General features: G+C 49.5%; 1 protein-coding gene across 2 annotated transcripts in view; it reads left to right on the top strand.

Moving 5' to 3' along the window:
• The window catches only part of Cfap77 (cilia and flagella associated protein 77), a 126335-nt gene that overhangs the window by 49228 nt on the left and 58370 nt on the right, over positions 1-18737 (top strand). For both annotated transcript variants that reach the window (XM_021156178.1, XM_021156179.1), the window contains exon 2: positions 18212-18311. In XM_021156178.1, coding sequence (XP_021011837.1) covers positions 18212-18311 — 100 coding nt within the window. The remainder of the gene's footprint in view (positions 1-18211; positions 18312-18737) is intronic.

Raw genomic sequence — 18737 nt, 5'->3', positions numbered from 1 at the left:
ACTAGCGTGGTAGGTGCAGCCCTGTGTGGGATAAAGCCCCAGGTTTGTCTCTACTATTTTTTTCTAATTTTGTTTGGGCTCTCAGATGTCCCAGGCTGGCCTCAGCGTCATTATGTAATTAAGGATGACCTTGAACTTCTGATCCTCCTGCCTCCACCCTCCTAGTGATGGGAACATGATGTGTGTGTGACACCATGCCTGGCTTTCGAGGAGCTGGGGGTGAAACCCAGGGCCTTCAGCATGCTAGGCAAGCCCTCTACTAACTGAGCCCAGTTCCTACAATTGTAAAGCTCTAGCTACCAACACTCACAGAAGCTCCTGAGGCTCTGAGACTTGTGACGCCACAGTAGATACACAGCTGTGCTCTGAGCTCCTCTCCCCGGGAGTGCTTGCTCCCTGGGGTCGACGGTCCCTGTCTGCTGGACAGTGTAAGCGATGGAGGGTTCCCCTTTCCATGCAATGACTCTTGCAGCGAAATCACATTTTTCCCCTTGATTAGCCTCAAATCCTAGGCCTCACTCCTACACTCTTCCTCCTCTTCCTCCTCCTCCTCCTCCTGTAACCAGGAGCTGTCTTAGAAGCTGCCCCACCCCCACCCCAGGAGACCAAGCACCCTTGGGACCTTTGTAGTGGCTGCCACTGCCTCCATTACTCTCCTTGGGGAGCACATCACCCCCCCCCCCGAAACCCATCATAAAACAGTCACCCAGGCTGCAAAGAAGAGAGTGCAGGCCCCTGGCCTTTGAGTCTTCCAAGCTTTTGCTCAAACCATACCACAGGCTCCACTGCCTGGCCCCATCCCCACTGTCCCTACCTTATCAACCGGTTTTGCCCCTCCCATCCCTGAACTTCACTCTACTCTGAGAACGGGTCAGCTGGTGTTTTGTGTTAAATTCCTTCTCATTCATTACAATACCACTTTTTTTATTGACATGGAAATAAAACTTACAATCAATGAGCTCTTATGAAATATACATCAAAGCAGGAAGCAGCAAGCGCGAGGGTTTCATCTGTTCTAGGGAAGGAACAAGGGTTTAGGGGTGGGGGTGGGGGAGACACGGAACATTTTCCTTCCCGATTACATGATGCGATTTTCAATGAATCTATAAAGAAAATGAAAACATAAATACAGTGTCCAAACAGGGTGATCCCTGCAGCTGTCAAAACTTAAAACAACTCACTTTCCCTTTGATTTCTGTTTTAAGTTTTGAAATGTACACAGATCATTCTCAGCTTTTTTCTTTCTTTCTATCCCTCCCCCCTTTTCTTTTTACAGGGAGTCTCTTTTTAAAATCTGATCTTTCCTGGATCCTCCAGCTTTGACCCTTGGTGGCCAAACTGACCCAATACCGGGTACCCTGGACACTGCTTCTCAGCCCTCAGCCTGCCCAAGCCTCCTTAGTGGAGACCTCCCTCTCCACATTGTTCTTCCCTTGTCAGTGTCACACTGAGGTACAAGGGCCCCGCCGCCTGGGATCTATGGACCTACTGTGCTCTACACGTCTCAGTTTTTTTCTAGCCAGGGTCTGCTGCACTGGGAGTGGGGGCTACTTGTGTGTATGTTTAAGGGTAATGAGACACAGACACCCAAAGAAGTCTAGAAGCTGTTCAGGGTTACACAGTAGAGAATGATGGGCTGGGGAAATGGTTCAGCTATGAAGAGTGTGACATAGTACCCTTGTCAGTCAGGTGCCTCACACCTGCCTGGGATCTCTCTCTGACCTCCTGGGACACTGTACTTAAGTGCACATGGCTACAACAGATACACACACACATACATTTTTTTTTAAAAGACCACGGTGTAGGGGAAGTGATTTTATCAGTAATGTACTTCGTCTGAACTGTACCTGAGTTTCATCCCTAGTACCCACGTTAAAAGCCAGGCATGGTGGCATTCCCAGCACTGGGGATATAGGGCCAGGAGAACCCCTTGGGGCAGAAGTGGTAAGATCTAGGTATAAGGATGGCACATTATTTAATCCCTGCCCCTACCAGGGAGGCAGAGACAGGTGGATCTCTGTGAGGTCAAGGCCAGCCTGGTCTACACAGTGAGTTGCAGGCCAGCCAGGTCATAGAGAGATCCTGTCTCAAAAATTAAAATAAATAAAGGGTGAAGGTATAAACAAATAAAGGTGGAGAATGACTGAGGGAGACACCTGATGGTGATTTTTGATCTTCACATGTATGCATACACAAAGGTGCACACACACACACAGAGGTATGCGCACACACAGACACACATGTACACACACTTGCACACATACACCACACACATATGAAATTAGCAACCACAGTTTCAATTTCACTCCCCTTGTCTGTCTTTTGCAGAGGGCCGTGGAGCTGAGTGACTCTCCTCAGGTTTCTTTTCTCCTTTGTTTTTTTGAGATAGGGTCTTCCTGGCTGGCCTTGAATGCAGAGATCACCTGCCTCACCAATGCTGGGATTGAGGTAGCTCACCACTATGCCTGGCCTCGACTATCTGGCTTCTCTTCCTTTCTTTTCCCTTATTTCTCTTTCCCCTTCTCCTCTCCTCTCTCTTTCCTTCCCTTCCCCTCCCCTGCCCTTTCCCTCCCCAGTCTCTGGGGGAGTGGGGATGGAATAGAGAATCTTATATCTGCTGGACAAGTGTCCTACTGCTAGGCTCCATCCCCAGCCCCTGGTTTTCTGAGTCAGGTTATCCTTACAGTAGTTCAGACTGAAACTCATTACCTCAGGCTCCTGAGGGCGTGTCACCACACCCAGAAATATCAATCTAGCTTTCCGGATGGCCTTCAAATGGAGTCTGGCATGGAGACTGTCATTGAACATGCCTGGCTGGGACAGGATGAGGGGCTTCTGTGCCTCCCCCACATGTCTTCTCTCTCCATTATCCACCTGAGTTACCACAAAACTCCTCTGAGCCACAAGGGATGGTGGCTCTCTGGGAGGTCACTTCCCTCCAGTGTCAGGGGTGCTGTGGGGAACAGGGGCATGGGTAGGACAACGGTGCCATGACTGCATGCTTATGGTGGCCAGCCTTAGAGCAAAAGTGCCAAGACCTGGGAGCTTCAAGCAGACATGTCTTGACAAAATGAGTCATCTGCCTTTTCCCCTTTTATTGAAAATAGATTCTTCCTCCACCGTTGGGCAGCGGCTCACGCCTTTAATCCCAGCAGAGGCAGGTGGATCTTTGAGTTCGAGGCCAGCCTGAACTACAGAGCAAGTTCCAGTACAGCCAGGGCTACACAGAGAAACCCTGTCTTGAAAAAAACAAAAAAATGAAATGAAAACAGCTTCTGTGAAATTATGATATGATATGATATGATATATGATCACATGATATGATGATTATGATGATATATGATATGATAAAATAAAAACTAACACATCAGAATTGGTCAAAGCAAAATGAAGCAATCATCACAACAAAACCAAACCAAAGGAAAAGAGCTCTAAAGCAGGCACAAGAATCAGAGACCCACTCTTTCGCTCACTCAGGAATCCCATAGAACGCTGAACTGGAGGCCACAATACACACATTAAGGACCTGTAGGGGAAAAGAGGGAAGAAAACATATTAATAAGATAGAAGAGAATTATTTTTGCTTGAATTTTTTATTTTTTATAAACGGAAGAGAGAGCCCTGATACGACATTATGAGACAAAGAACCTCCAAAGATGCCCTTGAATTCCTTTTCTGGTGGCGTCTACTGCTGGGCAGCCTTCCCTGAAGAATAGTTTGTTTCCCCAGTGAGACTGCATTGGAGGAAATTTTCATTTGTAAGTGGTTATCAGTTGGAGATAGCTTCTGGGCGGGGGCATGTGTCCACTTCTCTTTTCAGCTCTAGGGCCCCTGACAGGTGCAGACCCTGTGCAGACCCTGTGCAGACCCTGTGCAGACCTTGTGCAGACCCTGTGCAGACCCGAGCAGACCCTGTGCAGACCCTGTGTAGACCCTGTGCAGACCCTGTGCAGACCCTGTGCAGACCCTGTGCAGACCCTGTGCAGACCCTGTGCAGACCCGTGCAGACCCTGTGCAGACCCTGTGCAGACCCTGTGCAGACCCGTGCAGACCCTGTGCAGACCCTGTGCAGACCCTGTGCAGACCCTGTGCAGACCCATGCAGACCCTGTGCAGACCCGTGCAGTGCGTGCCATTTCAGTCGCTGTGAGTTCTTATGTACATTGATCGTGTTGATTTAGAGGCCTTGTCTTCTTGGTGCCCTCCATCCCCTCTGGCTCTTACACTGTTTCCACCTCTTCTGAAGGGTTCCTTCCCTGAGCCCGATTGGAAGAAGTTGCTGGAGACATCCCATTTAGGGCCGAGTGTTCCGAAGTTTCTCAGTCTCTGGGTCTGGCTGTGGGGGTCTCTTTTTACTCCCATCTGCTCTGGATGAAGCTTCTCTGATGATGGCTGATCTGTGAGTGTAGCAGAGTATCATTAGGGAACATTTTAATATTTCTTCTTCTTCTTCTTCTTCTTCTTCTTCTTCTTCTTCTTCTTCTTCTTCTTCTTCTTCTTCTTCTTTTCTTCTTCTTCTTCTTCTTCTCCCTCCTCCTCACCCTCCTCCTCCTCATTCTCTTCCCTCCTCCTCCTCCTCCTCATTCTTTAGAACAGTAGTATTTTTACCCTTGGTCCCTGGACTATCTAGTCTCAGCTTCTTGGTCAACCAAGCAGTGTTTCATATGGACCTTGTGGCCTGGGTCATAAGTCAGATCAGACATTGGTTGCTGACTCCCACAAGCTTTGGGCCACCATTGCCCTAGCAGATCTTGCAGGCAGGACACTGTCAGTGGCTCTCGCTAGGTTCACAGCACTGCACAGTCACTGTCTCTTCTCATTCCCAGATGTTTCCATGTGCCAGAGAGAGCCGCTACCCCCCCATACCCCCCTATACCCCCCAACACACACACATACGCACCTTGCTTCTTATCTCCCTGGACAACCTGTTCTTCACTTTCCACCTAAATGGATTCATGCAGCTCATGGCCTCTTTGTCTGCCAGCTGCTTCCTCTTGCATGCCTTCAGCATCCATCCATACTGTTTGTAACCTGTACCATACTGCTTTGTTCTTTTTCACGGCTTAATACTTTTCCATTGTGTGGATATGCCACATTCTGTGTATCCATCCATCCACGGAGGTAAGTCTGGGTGGTTTTCTTCTTTTGACTATGGCAGATAGTGCTACTCTGAGCATGCATTCATAGAGTAATTTGAATTCCTGTCTTGCTGTGGGTATATTCCTAGGGGTGGGACCTCTTGGTATTCATTTTATAGCCAGTTGCCTGTTTGCTCACACAGAGACAGAGGGGCCATTAAAGCTGTGGTGACAATGGCAAATAGCCTGTAGCAAATATGACTTTTTATTCAGAACCCACCAAACCCTCTGCTAAGAAGTTATGGGCTTGGAAGGCAGCACCAGCCCCGAGCCCTGGTCACAGCAAGGACTCTGACTGCTTAGAGCTTAGCTTGTTCAAGGTCACAGGGAGTCAGGCTGCCAGAACTGCACCTCGGGCAGCTTGGCCTCAGCTCATTCTCTATCACTAAACTGTCGTGTCCCAGAAACTTGCCAGATGATTTCCTCTTGAATCTGGATGATGTGACGGGGGACAGGCTGGCAGCCATGAGCTTCATCCTCAGCATGCCAGGCGCAGACTGTCAGGAAATGAGTTTGCCTGCCTTGAGCACGCCCAGCTGTGGACAGCAGGAGTGTGCCTGCTTGGAACTAGAATTCACCTGACACACTCATTAACGCACAAGTTGTGTGTGTGTGTGTGTGTGTGCACACGCACGTGTATGCTGCCCAGAATTGTACTGCTGTTACTCTCTGTGTCTCCATGGAGCGACGGTCTGGTGGGCAGTGTGTCCCTAACTATGTCACGGCCATATTGGTATGGCCTCCAACATTCCTGTGAGCTGCTATGAGCAGGACACCTGCTCATTGCCTCCCTATATATGTTATGTGCCTCTTTCCAGAGCTTCCCACTCCTCCTAGGAGAGAAGTTTCTGGAAGAGTTCATTTCCCAAGAAATGGAAGGCCCCATAGGAGCAACTGGGTCCTCCTCATAATCTGAAGTGACATCTAGCCATTTTCATTATTTAAAAAAAAAAATCCCTCAAAGCCTTGGTCAAAGTTCCTTCCCACCTCCCGTTAGCCTCCGTGCCCCCCTCACCCACCTAAACCTGCTGCTGAGTTACGGGCCCCCAGAGGCTGTGGCTCTGGGCGGATGCATCTATACACTCTCCCAGCCGCCACCTTCTCTGAGTGTAATCAAGCATCGAGCTAAGTAGCAAATAAATCTCCCGATCTCATAAGCTGCACAGCGAGATCATGTAAATGCAAATGAAAGACCTGATTTCAAGCTGTCGACGGGGAGGGGAGACAGCACCAGGGCTCTGTCACTGTGACCGCCTCACTGGGTGAGGGCCATACATCAGATGCAAGCCCTGAGCTGGGGGCTCACAGAGGGAGGCTGGCTGCCCCAGGAGCAGAGAGCAGCCAGGTGGGCAGGTGGTGGGTTCCATCCGACCCAAGAGCATGAGAGGCAGGCAAGGGTTTGAATGGTGTGGCTGGACAAGTCTTAGGGGCCTAGAACGGTAGTGTGCCCCTGCTGTCCTTGGCCTGGGCTGGAGAGGCACCCTGGATGTCTTAGCAGCTGTTCATGTGGGAAGGCAATCAACGCTGACTGAGCATGCCTGCTGGGCTCAATCCAGGGACCTCTCCGCTGAAGAGGCTTGGTGGATGAGGAAATGGGAGGGGCACAGACAACTCCAGGGACACAGAACCCACTCCCGCCACCTCAGTCCCTGGGCAGCAGTGTGATGAAGCCAGTCTCACCTGGGCTCAAGTATATATTTTTAAATAAACTATATAAAGTAATAAATATGTGTGTCAAGCAACCCTGCTTTTTAAAGTCCTTTTGAAAAAATGTTATTTCGAGAGTCTTGTGTAGAACAGATTGGACTTATAGTCCTAGACCTGCCTTTATGTCCTCAGTGCTGGGACCATGTAACCTGACTCAAGTGGTGCTGCAGATGGAGGCCCAGGGCCTTGTGCATGTCAGGCAAGCATCTTCCAACAGAGCTGACTGGTTTTAAGTGATAAAAGTGACTTCTCTGAGCCCTGCCTCCAAGCGCCATCTCTAACCACACATCCTCACACAGCACTTCATGCATCTCTGTTCCTCCCTGTATTCTTTTTTAAAGCATTAATAAAATAACAAAAACCATGTCTGGATGGTGGTGATATATGTACAATGTTGAGTCCTGCTGAGCCTTTTTTTCCCCATTTGATGTTATTTTACACACCTTTGATCATATGTGGATGTGTTCTTCCGGTGTGTGGCTTATGGGATCATTATGCAACGTTCAGACAATGCTCACAGCTCAAAGTCTAGGCTGCCTGGGTCCTTTGATGCATAATGCGCCTCACTTCCCAGGATTGTTTATCTGAGGCTCTCATTATGGAAATAAATAAATATCCCTATGCTAATAGCAATCACAATTTGCATTTATATTGTGCTTTTCATTGGAAGATCTTAAGTTGTTTTACAGTAATGAACTACCCTGAGCACAGGCGCAGGGTACGTGCGTGCATGTGTATGTCGAAGTGAGACGGTATGCAGATATTTATTTAATAACTACTGGGCAATAACTGGGATTTCGCCTCTCTGGGTTCTAATAGGATGCAGGATAGTGAGAGGAGGCTTTACAATTGCAGACCAAGCATCCGTCTTGTTTAGATGCCGGCTAGGGAGTTAACAGGTTATACTGTGTGTGGTGATCAGGGTGCGTGCTGAGAGTGACTGATGCCCTGGGGGCATTGCTCTCGTGGGATGGACATCTAAGGTGAGTCTGGAACTCAGGCATCCAGCTCCCTTGCACAAAGCCTTCCATTTTGAAGAATGAACACGTCTCTCCATCCGTCTGGAGCAAGTTCCGTTTAGACCAACTGCCAACACCGGCCAACAGTACCGTTCTCACACACTTGATTAGAAATGAATGTTCACTAAGGATGAGAGACGATTCTGCAAGGGCTTCAAGGCTCAACCACTTCACCTGGGCCTGCCTGGGGGAAGTGTCATGGTTCTCACTGGGCCACCAGCCTTAGGCAGTTTCAGGGCGACAGACCCACCCTCACTGGGGTGTTTTTTAGAGCTCCAGTCTTTCTGTTGGGGAGTTGGAGTAAGCTGCTGTTGTAGAAGGAACTGGGAGAATCCCAGGACCCCTGGGACGAGGAGAAAGATGGTTTTAATTAAAGCAGAGAGGACAGGACTAAGGCGGAGGGGGATGACATGTTAATAAGGTTTAATGAAGCTGTCTGCTGATGGGGACAGCTGTCACCCAGAGTTGTATTCCAGCCAAGCCACTCGGTGACAGAGAAACTCCAAGAAAGAGTGCTTTGAAGGAGGCAGGGGAGGGCGGGGTGGCTAGTCTGGAGCTGGGATTCTCCTCAATGGAGTAGAGAGAGCGCATGCATGACACACACACACACACACACCACACACCACAAACACACCAAGATGAGGAATCAGGTTAGGGAGTCATGCTTAAGTGGCTTCCAATAGCTCCCAATTCCCTGATGTGCAAAACCAAGCTGTGCTTCTTGCAGACCTGAGGCACTTGGGTGGGATGTCTTAAGAATCAGCTATGAGAACAAGGAATGCAGTCATTTGAAGACTGAAAAGACTTTATTAGTTTTCTCCCTTCCTGAGACACCATCTCCCATCTGTCCATGGAAATGATGTCACCTCCCTTCAGGGGAGAGGGGTTGCTCGGGCTAAGCCCAGAGGCTTGGCCTTAACCCAGCTCATCTGTTTGCTCCTGGAATGGACCAGATAGACAGGCTTCTGCTTTATTTTTTTAAAGATGTTATTTTTATTTATGTGTATGTGTGTGCTACATTTATGCAGTGCCCTGGGAGGCCACAGGAGGGTGACAGATTCTGTATAGCCTACTCTACAGGCAGTTGCGAGCTGCCTGCTCTGGGTGCTGGGAACTGAACTCAGGATCTATGAAAGAGCAGCAGACACTCTAAGCACTGAGCCATCTCACCAGTCCCTAGTACAGACTTCTTTAAGGTTCAGCTTACCCATCTGTAAAATGGAAAAGGCAACCCCACATAAGGAATTCTGGGAGATGAGGGAGAAGGACAAGAAGTTCAGCAGAGTGTCAAAAAGGGACGTCACGGGGGCCATGCATGCCTTGCATGCAGGTTTATTTAGTAAACCTCTATTCTTGGTTTGTTTATTTGGCTTTTTGAGACAGGGTTTCTCTGTGTATCCCTGGCTGTCCTGGACCTAGCTCTGTAGACCAGGTTGACCTCGAACTCAGAGATCCACCTGAGATTGCTGGGATTAAAAGTATGAGCCACCAGTGCCTGGCCCCTTAAATGTTTATTCTTTTCTTTGTTTCTTCCTTCGCTAGAGACAGCATGGTGGATCTTTGTTTGGAGAGGTGTCCCCAACATCCTGCCTGCCCCAGGACCTTTTCATAGCCTAGCCCGATCGATGGTCCAGAGACCTCTTTTGCAAGCCAACCTCTTTTGTCATTTCCTAAGATGAGAGGCAGGGTGCTTGGGGATTCCTGTGGCCCATCAAAGCTGAGATTGGTGACAGTGACATCAGCTCCACAGATGTCAGAGTGGGGTTGCCATGAAAGAGCAAGTGACCAGCAGGGCCTCGAATCTCCTTGCAGCACAGCGGCAGCTGCCCTGACACCTGTCATGGCTTGTTGGTCCTAGTCTAGAATTCAGCGTCAGGAGCTTCCTGAGCACACACGGGCCACACTCAGCTGGTGTCACACAGCCCAGGGAGGGACCCAGAGTCCCCTCTGGCAGTCTGCTTTTCCCCTCCACCTCTGGATAGCGCCAGTGCAGTGGCTGGGCCTTCTGTGTCCAGGAAGCCCCTGTATTTACTGAGCTCCCCTCCCCTTGCTGGACGCCTGCTGGATTCACTTGAAAGATGCCTCTCTTTTCCTGACCACTTTACCAGACTCAGTGAGACACAGCCAGCGTGTGTCCAGCTCGCCTAAGCTCTGTTTCTTTCTTTCTTAAAACAAAAAAAAAAAAATTATATGAGTACACTATAGCTATCTTCAGACACACCAGAAGAGGGCATCAGATCCTATTTACAAATAATTGTGAACCACCACGTGGTTGCTGGGAATTGAACTCAGGACCTCTGGAAGAGCAGTCAGTGCTCATAGCCACTGAGCCATCTCTCCTGAGCTCTGTTTTCTGAGGTGGCTGCTGTTTCTACATCTCTCCTCACTAGTCCACTTACTGGAGAGTAAAACCCGGGCAGTGTTTTAGTGAAGAGGCAGGCACACAGAGAAGCCACAGACCCCACACAGCCACTTGTGGGCAGACTTTGCCCATCACTGAATCCGAGATGAAGGGGTACTGAGGACTTGGTGGGGCAGACTGGGTTTGAATTCTGCCTTGGCCTGTCATTGATTCTGAGTGGGCAAAGGCAGGCTGCTCTCCTGATTCTGTGCCCTCACCTTTAAAAACACAGCAGCAGGGTGGCTCTCTAGCATTGTTGGGAACATTGTAGATGCAGTGACAGGCCATGAGAGCCAGATTGCACAGCTGTACTGGGCTGTTAGTTAGTGTCCTGTGGGACATGCCGGCTAACGGGGCATATAGGTCCATAGCCTTTCTAGAGACTCAGAGGCACCACACATGCACCCAAAGGAGCTGCCCCAGTGGGTTCTCAAGCATGCCAGGTACTGGGGACAGATGGGATAGAGGAAATGGTGGCAGAGAGCTCCCAGGGCCCCACATAGAATGGTGCTCCATCCAGGGCATAGGGCTGTCCTCAGCTGTGATGGCTTTAGGCTGTAGGGGGCCGTTAGTTCAGCACAGTTTGCTGAACTACACACTGGCTGTGACTCAGCGAGGGCAGAAGCGGCTTGCTCTGGAAAAGTGTGAGGCAGGGAGGAAGCCTGCAGCTGGAAACTGCAGGATGGCTCTCCACAGGTGCTTTGTCTTGGTGGCTGTCCCTTTGGTGGTTGTCTGTACAGCTCCCCTTGGGAAGAGGGTGCCCATGCTCCCATGCAAAAGGACGGCAGCAGACAGGAAGCTGGCATGAAGGTTGGTGACCAATGCCCCCAGAGCCCCTGCAGCTTTGACCCTCAGCCCCCACCCATTCTCTGCTGGCTAGTGTGCTGTCAGCTTGACACAAGCCGGAGCCATGTGAGAGGGGAACCTCCATTGAGAAAATGCTCCCAGCAGATTGGCCCATAGACAGTTGGGTGGGACATTTTCCTGGCTGGTGAATAGTGTGCATGCAAGTGCTCAGCTCGCTGTGGGTGGTGTGACCCCCAGGGCAGGTGGTTCTGGGTTCTATGAGAAAAACAGACTGCTATCCAGGCATGGCAACTGTCCGTCCCAACTTCGGGAGGCAGAGGCAAGAGGATCTCTGTGAGTTTGAGGCCAGCCAGGGCTAGGTAGAGAAACCCTGTGTCAACAAAACAAGAAACAAAAAACCAAAAGGGGTGGAAGTGGAGGACAAACTGAGCAAGCCAGTAAATGGGGTCCCTCCATGGCCTCTGCTTCAGCTCTTACCATGAATTCCAGCCTCCATGCCCCTTCTTTATTGACTAAACTATATGCTGAATAAACCCTTTCTGACCCAAGTTGCTTTTGGCCACAGTGTTTTAACCCAGATTAGAAAGCAACGTAAAACAACCCCAATACCAGAGCCGGACCATGGCAGCATCTCGGTTTCCTATGTGAGGGTGTTATGGAGTTCAATTCTGGCTTCTTCTGGCTCATGCAACACAGTTGCCACCACCAGTGTTTAGTTCTCTGGGTTTCTCAGACCTGGCTTCACCAATGACCTCTGGGACAGCTCTTGTATAAGATGATTAACCACGTCTCTGTCCACTGCCCACTAGCTTAAGGCGTGCATGCACGCATGCATGCACGTGTGCGAGTGTTGACTCCTTTTCAAGTTGTGACAACCAAAAGGGTCCAGATGTGGCCAAGTGTCCCTTTGGGAAGAAACTGGTTCTATTTTAAACTACTGCTGTTATGAGTTTGTCCTGTGACAGCGAGGGGGGAGGGTTCTGGCGCTGTTCTGGGCTGAACTGTATCATACACAGATGTTTCAGGTGTGCACACACATACTTCTCCAGGATTATGTTTGACCCAATACCCTGAAAACAACAATTAGGGGAGGTTTATTCTGGCGATAGCTTCCCCATCGTGGTGGGGAGGGCACGGGGATGGGAGCATGAGGTGGCTGGTCATCCTGCACCTGCAGTCAGGAAGTTGAGTCAGGAGCCCAACCAGCTGTCTCCGTTGTATTCAGCTTGGGGCTGCAGCCCATTGGTTGGTGCCACCCATGGCTAGAGGCATGCCTCCTAGGTAACTATAAATCCGTCAAGTTGACAGTGAGGATGAACCACGAGGGGTGTCCAGGTCATAACAGTTAGAATCTAAGTTAGGCAGACGCCTGGCTGTAATAAATAATGCCAGTTTCCCATGGCTGCGTCAGTTTACAATGCCACAGATCATGAGTGTCTGATTGCTTCAGTTCTTGACAGTGCCATTGGACTTTTATTTTGTGCCTTTCAGAGGTTGAATACCGTGAGGTGTTAGCCTTGGCTACTCTGACATCTTTTTAATGAAGTATCTATTCAAGTCTTTTGCTCACTTTTCTACAGAAGTGGTTTCCTTTTTATTGATTTGTGGTTGCTCTTTATATAGTGTGAATACAACAATAAGAATACAAATAACTCATCTCACTTTGTAGCCTCGGAGGTTTTAAGGTGGAGCATTCTGAGCTTCCCTCATCGCACTGCTGGTGCCCTTGACTGTCATCAGAGTTGTCCTCTCTGTAAGACCATTCATGTCCTAAGCTGCTTTCATCTTGGAACCCCCAGCACAGGACTCTGCAAAAAGAGAACAAACTAAATATCTGTGGGATAAATACAAAACTGTGTCTCAAAGGAGATTTCTGATGGCTGTCCGTGTCGTCCCTCTTCTCTATTCCAGGCAACAGGTCTGTGGAGCTACAGAAGACGACTCTCAGCCCCCAGCCTGTCCTACTCACACCTGCCCTGAGGGAGGCAGGGCCTTGTAGAGAAGTCATTTTTTTTTTTTTGGGTTTTTTCGAGACAGGGTTTCTCTGTATAGCCCTGGCTGTCCTGGAACTCACTCTGTAGACCAGGCTGGCCTCGAACTCAGAAATCCGCCTACCTCTGCCTCCCGAGTGCTGGGATTAAAGGTGTGCGCCACCACGCCCGGCAAGAAGCCATGTTTTAACTTTCCCAGCAGAAACCAGTTTTCAAGTAAGAGGCCAGAGCTTCAGTTGTAGCCCAAAGTGAGCTATGTGGATCAGATGTAAAGCTAAACCATCCAACAGAGCATCTCAGTGCCTGCCTAGAGCCCAGAACCCCTCTCTCCAGGGAGAATGGGGTCTGAGATTTGAGATGCAAAAGAAGGGGAAGAAAAATGGCTAACTGCTTGTAGGAAAAACATAGACTTTCTAGGGAGGCTGTTTGGCTATGTGCTGTGTCCAGATTCACTTGGGATAGTCCTAGCTCCAGGGGTATTGGCAGACAGAGCCTTGGAGTCAGGTCTTGAGAGTTGGCCCCTCACAGTGGGATTTGTGCCCTTCTGGGAAACAAAGGAGAGCCTCAGGCCTGTATTCTCCGTCTTGTGAGGCTTCAGATGAGTGGCAGCCATTCACTGACCAGGGAGACAGGCCCTCCTCAGTCCCGGTGGGCTGCTGTCCAGATCTGAGACCTCCCAGCCTTAGAACATCTAGAAAGAACGGATGGTGTTCATGCCACTCAGTGTGTAGTGAGTTTGTGAGCACTGGGTTTACCACAGGCCTGGTTCATCCATGCTTTCATGCAGGCCGTGTTGCTAGCTTCTGTTGTATTGCTGGGGAAAACCCAACAAAGCCTTTAAATATATTATCCCATATTTCAAGTCATGTTAAGATCAACTGAATTTCTTTTACCCTCTTTAAATTTATTGTTCTAAATTGGTAAATGTTCTAAGTGTTCTAAAATGTTCTAAAAAGTGTTAAAGTGGCTATTCAAACAGGGTGAGGAAGACAGCTCAGCTGGTAAAGTGCTTGCCCTCCAAGCACAAGGGCCCAGAATTCATGCAGAAAGCGAATGTGGTTAGCCCATGTTTTGGATTCAAGTGCAGGGGAGGCAGGGGACAGCAGGAAGACCCTGGGCTCAGCGTACCGTACCGTGTGAGCTCCTGGCTCACTCCTGAGATTCTGTGGCAGGAAGCAAGGCAGACAGGGTTGTCCTCTGACCTCTAAGTGCACAAGCATACACATACACACATGCACACTTGTGTGCACCCTGGATTACTGTTCCCATAGGGCACAGCCTCCAGGGGATGGGCTAGAGCTAGCCAAACATCAGGCGAGTGCTGATTTAAGTACTTTCCTTCACACCTCTCCCATGGCTTTGTTACAATGTAATTCTTATACCATCCATCTCAGTTGTCCTCAAAGCGTGTACAATGTCACACCCTCAGGATAACCAGAGTCATACAGCTACCAACATGACCCTGTAGAGTGTTTTTTTCCCCTCCTAGGGAACTGTTCCTTAGTCAGCCACACCATCCCTCACCCACCATCCAAGGCTGACCTTCCAGCCTCACTTTCCAGCCTGCCCTAGGCATCCACAGGAGGGACTCATGGGGTGTGGCCCTCTGTGTCAGCTTTTGCAGAGTCATGCTGTGAAGGCCAACACGCTGTGGCAGATACTGTAGGTTTTGGGGACGACCATGACCTTGAAGGGCAGCAAGGGGCCGGTCCAGACGACCATCCCAGAGGTTTCTTCAAAGAAGCTTTTACAGATTATTTATTCATTTTTATTATTAAAGGTGGCATACACATTTAATCCCATCACTTGGGAGGCAGAGGCAGGCAGATTTTTGTGAATTCAAGGCCAACTTGGTCTACATAGTGAGTTCCAGGTCTGTCGAGGTGACCCTTTCTCTCTCTCTCTCTCTCTCTCTCTCTCTCTCTCTCTCTCTCTCTCTCTCTCTCTCTCTCAAAACAAACAAACAAACAAACAAAACAAAACGCAAAATATTTATTTTTATTTATGTGTTCGTGTTTGGGTATGAGTATATGAGTATATGAGTGCAGTGCTCATAGAGGCCAGAAGAGGGCACCAGATCCCCTAGAGCTGGAATTACCAGCAGTTGCAAGCCTCCCTACGTGGGTTGGGACTTCTACAAGGGTAGTTAGTACTCACTCTTGATCACCAAGCTACCACTCCATGCCCAGAGGCCTTTTATCATAGGCTGTTACATACCTGCCAGGTGTCACCAGGAGGAAGGGCCGCAGTGACTGTGACCTATTTAAGAGGATCTAGATGTGTGCTCCTGGCAAAGGAGCAGGGCTCTTCCAAGTCCCAAGTGAGTGGGACAGGATGAAAGAATGACTTTCAGGAGTGGGGGCTGTAGGATAGTTGGTAGAGCTCTTGCCTAGCAAGCACAAAGCCTTGGGTTTGACCCCCAGCACCACATAAACTGGGCATGGCAACTCAAGCCTGGAATCCAAGCATTTGGAATGTGAAGGCAGGAGGATCAGAAATTCAAGATCACCTTTGGCTTAGTGAGCTCGAGACCATCTTAGGTTACATAAGACCCCTGCTTGGAAAAATACAAACAACTCAGATGAGGGAGGGGCCACTCTAAGTTTGGGAAAGAGGGTGTGGCAGCAGAGTCAGGGCCTGAAGGGTAAAGGGCAGGCCAAGAGTGTAGGAGATGAAGCTGGGACGCCTATTGAATCATCAGCGGACAGTGGTGGCTGCCCTGCCTCTCCACACTGCAGCCTGCTGAGAGGACACTATGGAACACCTCATAATCTGGGAGCTGCCAGAACCTCAGAATGATCTGGTGCGGCTAGCATGGGCAGATTCTGGGAGGCATAACCTGGTCACTGGGAGGGGAGGGGTGCCCTCAGCCTGTTCCATGGACCACATACAAGAGTGTGTCCACAGGCTGACAGCGCCAGGAAGCTGCATGGCCCTGACATTTACTCAGCCATGAGCTGAAGACAGAAAGCTGGGATTCCCAATGAGGTTCTTCCCCTCCTACCCTGGCCATACGCAACCTCCCTCTCCCCATCTGAAAGGTGGGGGTGATGAGCCCTGAGTGCTAGATCAGTGCTTGTGAGCATTTTTAATGCTGCGACCCCTTTCCTCGTGTTGTGGCGACTCCCCTAACTATAAAATTATTTTTGTTGCTACTTCATAACCAAAACCATTTTTTGCTACTGCTGTGGATCGTAATGTAAATATCTGACTTGAAGGATATCTGATTTTTGGCTCCTGTGAAAGAATATTGTTTGATCCCTAAAGGAGTCATGACCCACAGGTTGAGAACCACTGGACTAGATGGTTGTAAGAAGTGACGCCTTTAATTCTAGCACTTGGGAGGCAGAGGCAGGCGGATTTCTGAGTTCAAGGTCAGCCTGGTCTACAGAATGAGTTCCAGAACAGCCAAGGCTACACAGAGAAACCCTGTCTTGAAAAAAAAAAAAAACCCAAAAACAAAAAAGAAGAGAATGGGATCAGGCATGGAAGGAACTACAGGTCACGTCGGAAGAAGAAGGCATTGGCGATGCTCTGGATACCAGGCAGGGCAGGGCCTCCAAGCAAGGAGAACTTTAGATCTAGAGAGGTGTAGAGATTAAGAAAGAGCCCAATCTTGGGTATACAAAATAGCATAGAATGGTCCATTGTCAAGACAGAACTGTCTGTCAGCTTTAATTACCGCCAAGTGCGCTTAACAATCTATATACAGACCCGACAAAGTTCATGTACTGAAAAACGTTAAAATAAGCAGAGTGTAAAAAAGTAGGGGTAAATCCACGCAGGGTCTCTGTTGAGAAAAGACAAACATGACCCAATTGGATGGCTCAGCAGGTAAGTGATGTGCTTGCTGCCAAGCCCGATGATCTGAGCACGGTTCCCGGAACTCACATGGAAAGAGAGGAGTCCCACCGGCTGCCTTCTGTGCTGGCTGGGTTTGTGTCAGCTTGACACAAGCTATAGCCATCAGAGAGGGAATCTCAGTTGAGAAAATGCCTCCCATACGATCAGGCTCAGGCAAGTCTGGAGAACATTTTCTTAATTAGTGATTGATGGGAGAGGGCCCAGCCCATTGTAAGTGGTGCAATCTTGGGCTGGTGGTCCTCAGTTCTATAAGAAAGCAGGCTGAGCAAGTCATGAGAAGGGAGCAAGCCGGTAAGCAGCACCCCTCCATGGCCTCTGCATCAGCTCCTGCCTCCAGGTTCCTGCCCTGATTGACTGAGTTCCTATCCTGACTTCCTTGATGGACTATGATGTGAAAATGTAAACCAAACCAACCCTTTCCTCCCCTACTTGCTTTTGGTCATGGTGCTTCATTACAGTAATCCTGACTAAGACACCATTAGACTGCCACCCCACCCCTGCAATAAATAAATGCTAACAAGGAAAGAGGGGGGTAGGGGAGGAAGGAAGGAGGGTAAGCAGTAGATGTGTAAGAATTTGCCCACCCCGTTCCCATCTCCCATCCCCCACTCTACCCCCACCCCTGTACTCAGCTAACAGGGAAAAGGAAGACGGGTGCAGCCCTCTGGGTTGTATGGCTGCTCTCAGTGCTCGAGGCTTATCCACCACAGTTTAGGTTGGCACCCAACCTTGTAAGATCATAAGAGAAACTTTCTGGCTTTCCCTACTGTGAGTCTCGGTTGCTCATTCCTCTGTGAGAGTCCCCGTCCCTCACATAGGCTAAATCTGCCTGCCTTGGACAGACTCCTCCTCCCTTAGGGGTTCTGGGTGCTTGCTCTCTATAGTGAGGGGATGTCTGTGGCTGATAATGATGACATCCTGGAAGTCATGGAAGGGCTTTCTTCAGACCCAGAAGGTAGGATTCACTGATCAGGTGCCAAAAGGGTGACAGGTGCCCTCCAGACACCTGTGTTGTCCCAGTAGGTGTTCAGTGTTAGGCAGGAAAGCTGGCCCTCTCTCCTGCCACCTCCCTCTGTCTTCTTGATCTTATTTCCCAGTTCTAGGAGAGTGAGTCTGGACTCCCAGCCGCAGCTAGCTGCTCTGCCTATCCGTGGCGTGTAGGTGTTTCAGGACCCCACATGCAGCTTGCTTGCCCCTACACAGATAAAGCCCTTATTACTTCTGCTGCTGGGGGAGACAGTGCTCACTCTAGCTAGGTCTTACCTCAGCTCTCTTTCCCCAATAGGCAGAGCTTGGCAAGCCCAGGGAAAGAAGCTGCAGCCTGCCTGGCATCAACTTTAATTATGGACTCTACATCCGAGGGCTGGATGGAGGGGTTCCTGAAGGTGAGTGGGTGTCTGTGAGAGCAGGGGTCCCCGAAGGTGAATGGGTGTCCATGAGAGCAGGGGATTTGAGAGATGGATTGGGGGCTCCCACCTTTTCCCACTCTCAGTCAGCTTCAATAAAGTCGCTTGGCAGGGGCTGGGGGAAAATAAGAGGGAAAGATAATATCCTGGATCAAATGTGGTATCCCTGGTAGACCATGGCCAAATGGCACAGGGGAACCAGCAAAGATACCCCCTCAGATAGGACTGTCCTCATTCTTTATCATGAAGCAAGCACTGAACAGTCTCAGAGCCAACACTGGAGGTCCGATGGAAGTCAAAGCCAAATGGTTTGGTTCTTGTGATAAAGTATTCTGACAGCAAAGCTGGGTTTAAAATATACCTTTAATCCTAGCACTGCAAAGGCAAAGGCAGAGAGGCAGAGGC

This window comes from Mus caroli, chromosome 2 (genome assembly GCF_900094665.2).
Source record: "Mus caroli chromosome 2, CAROLI_EIJ_v1.1, whole genome shotgun sequence".
NCBI lineage: Eukaryota > Metazoa > Chordata > Mammalia > Rodentia > Muridae > Mus > Mus caroli.
This window is presented reverse-complemented; position numbering and strand designations above follow the sequence as displayed.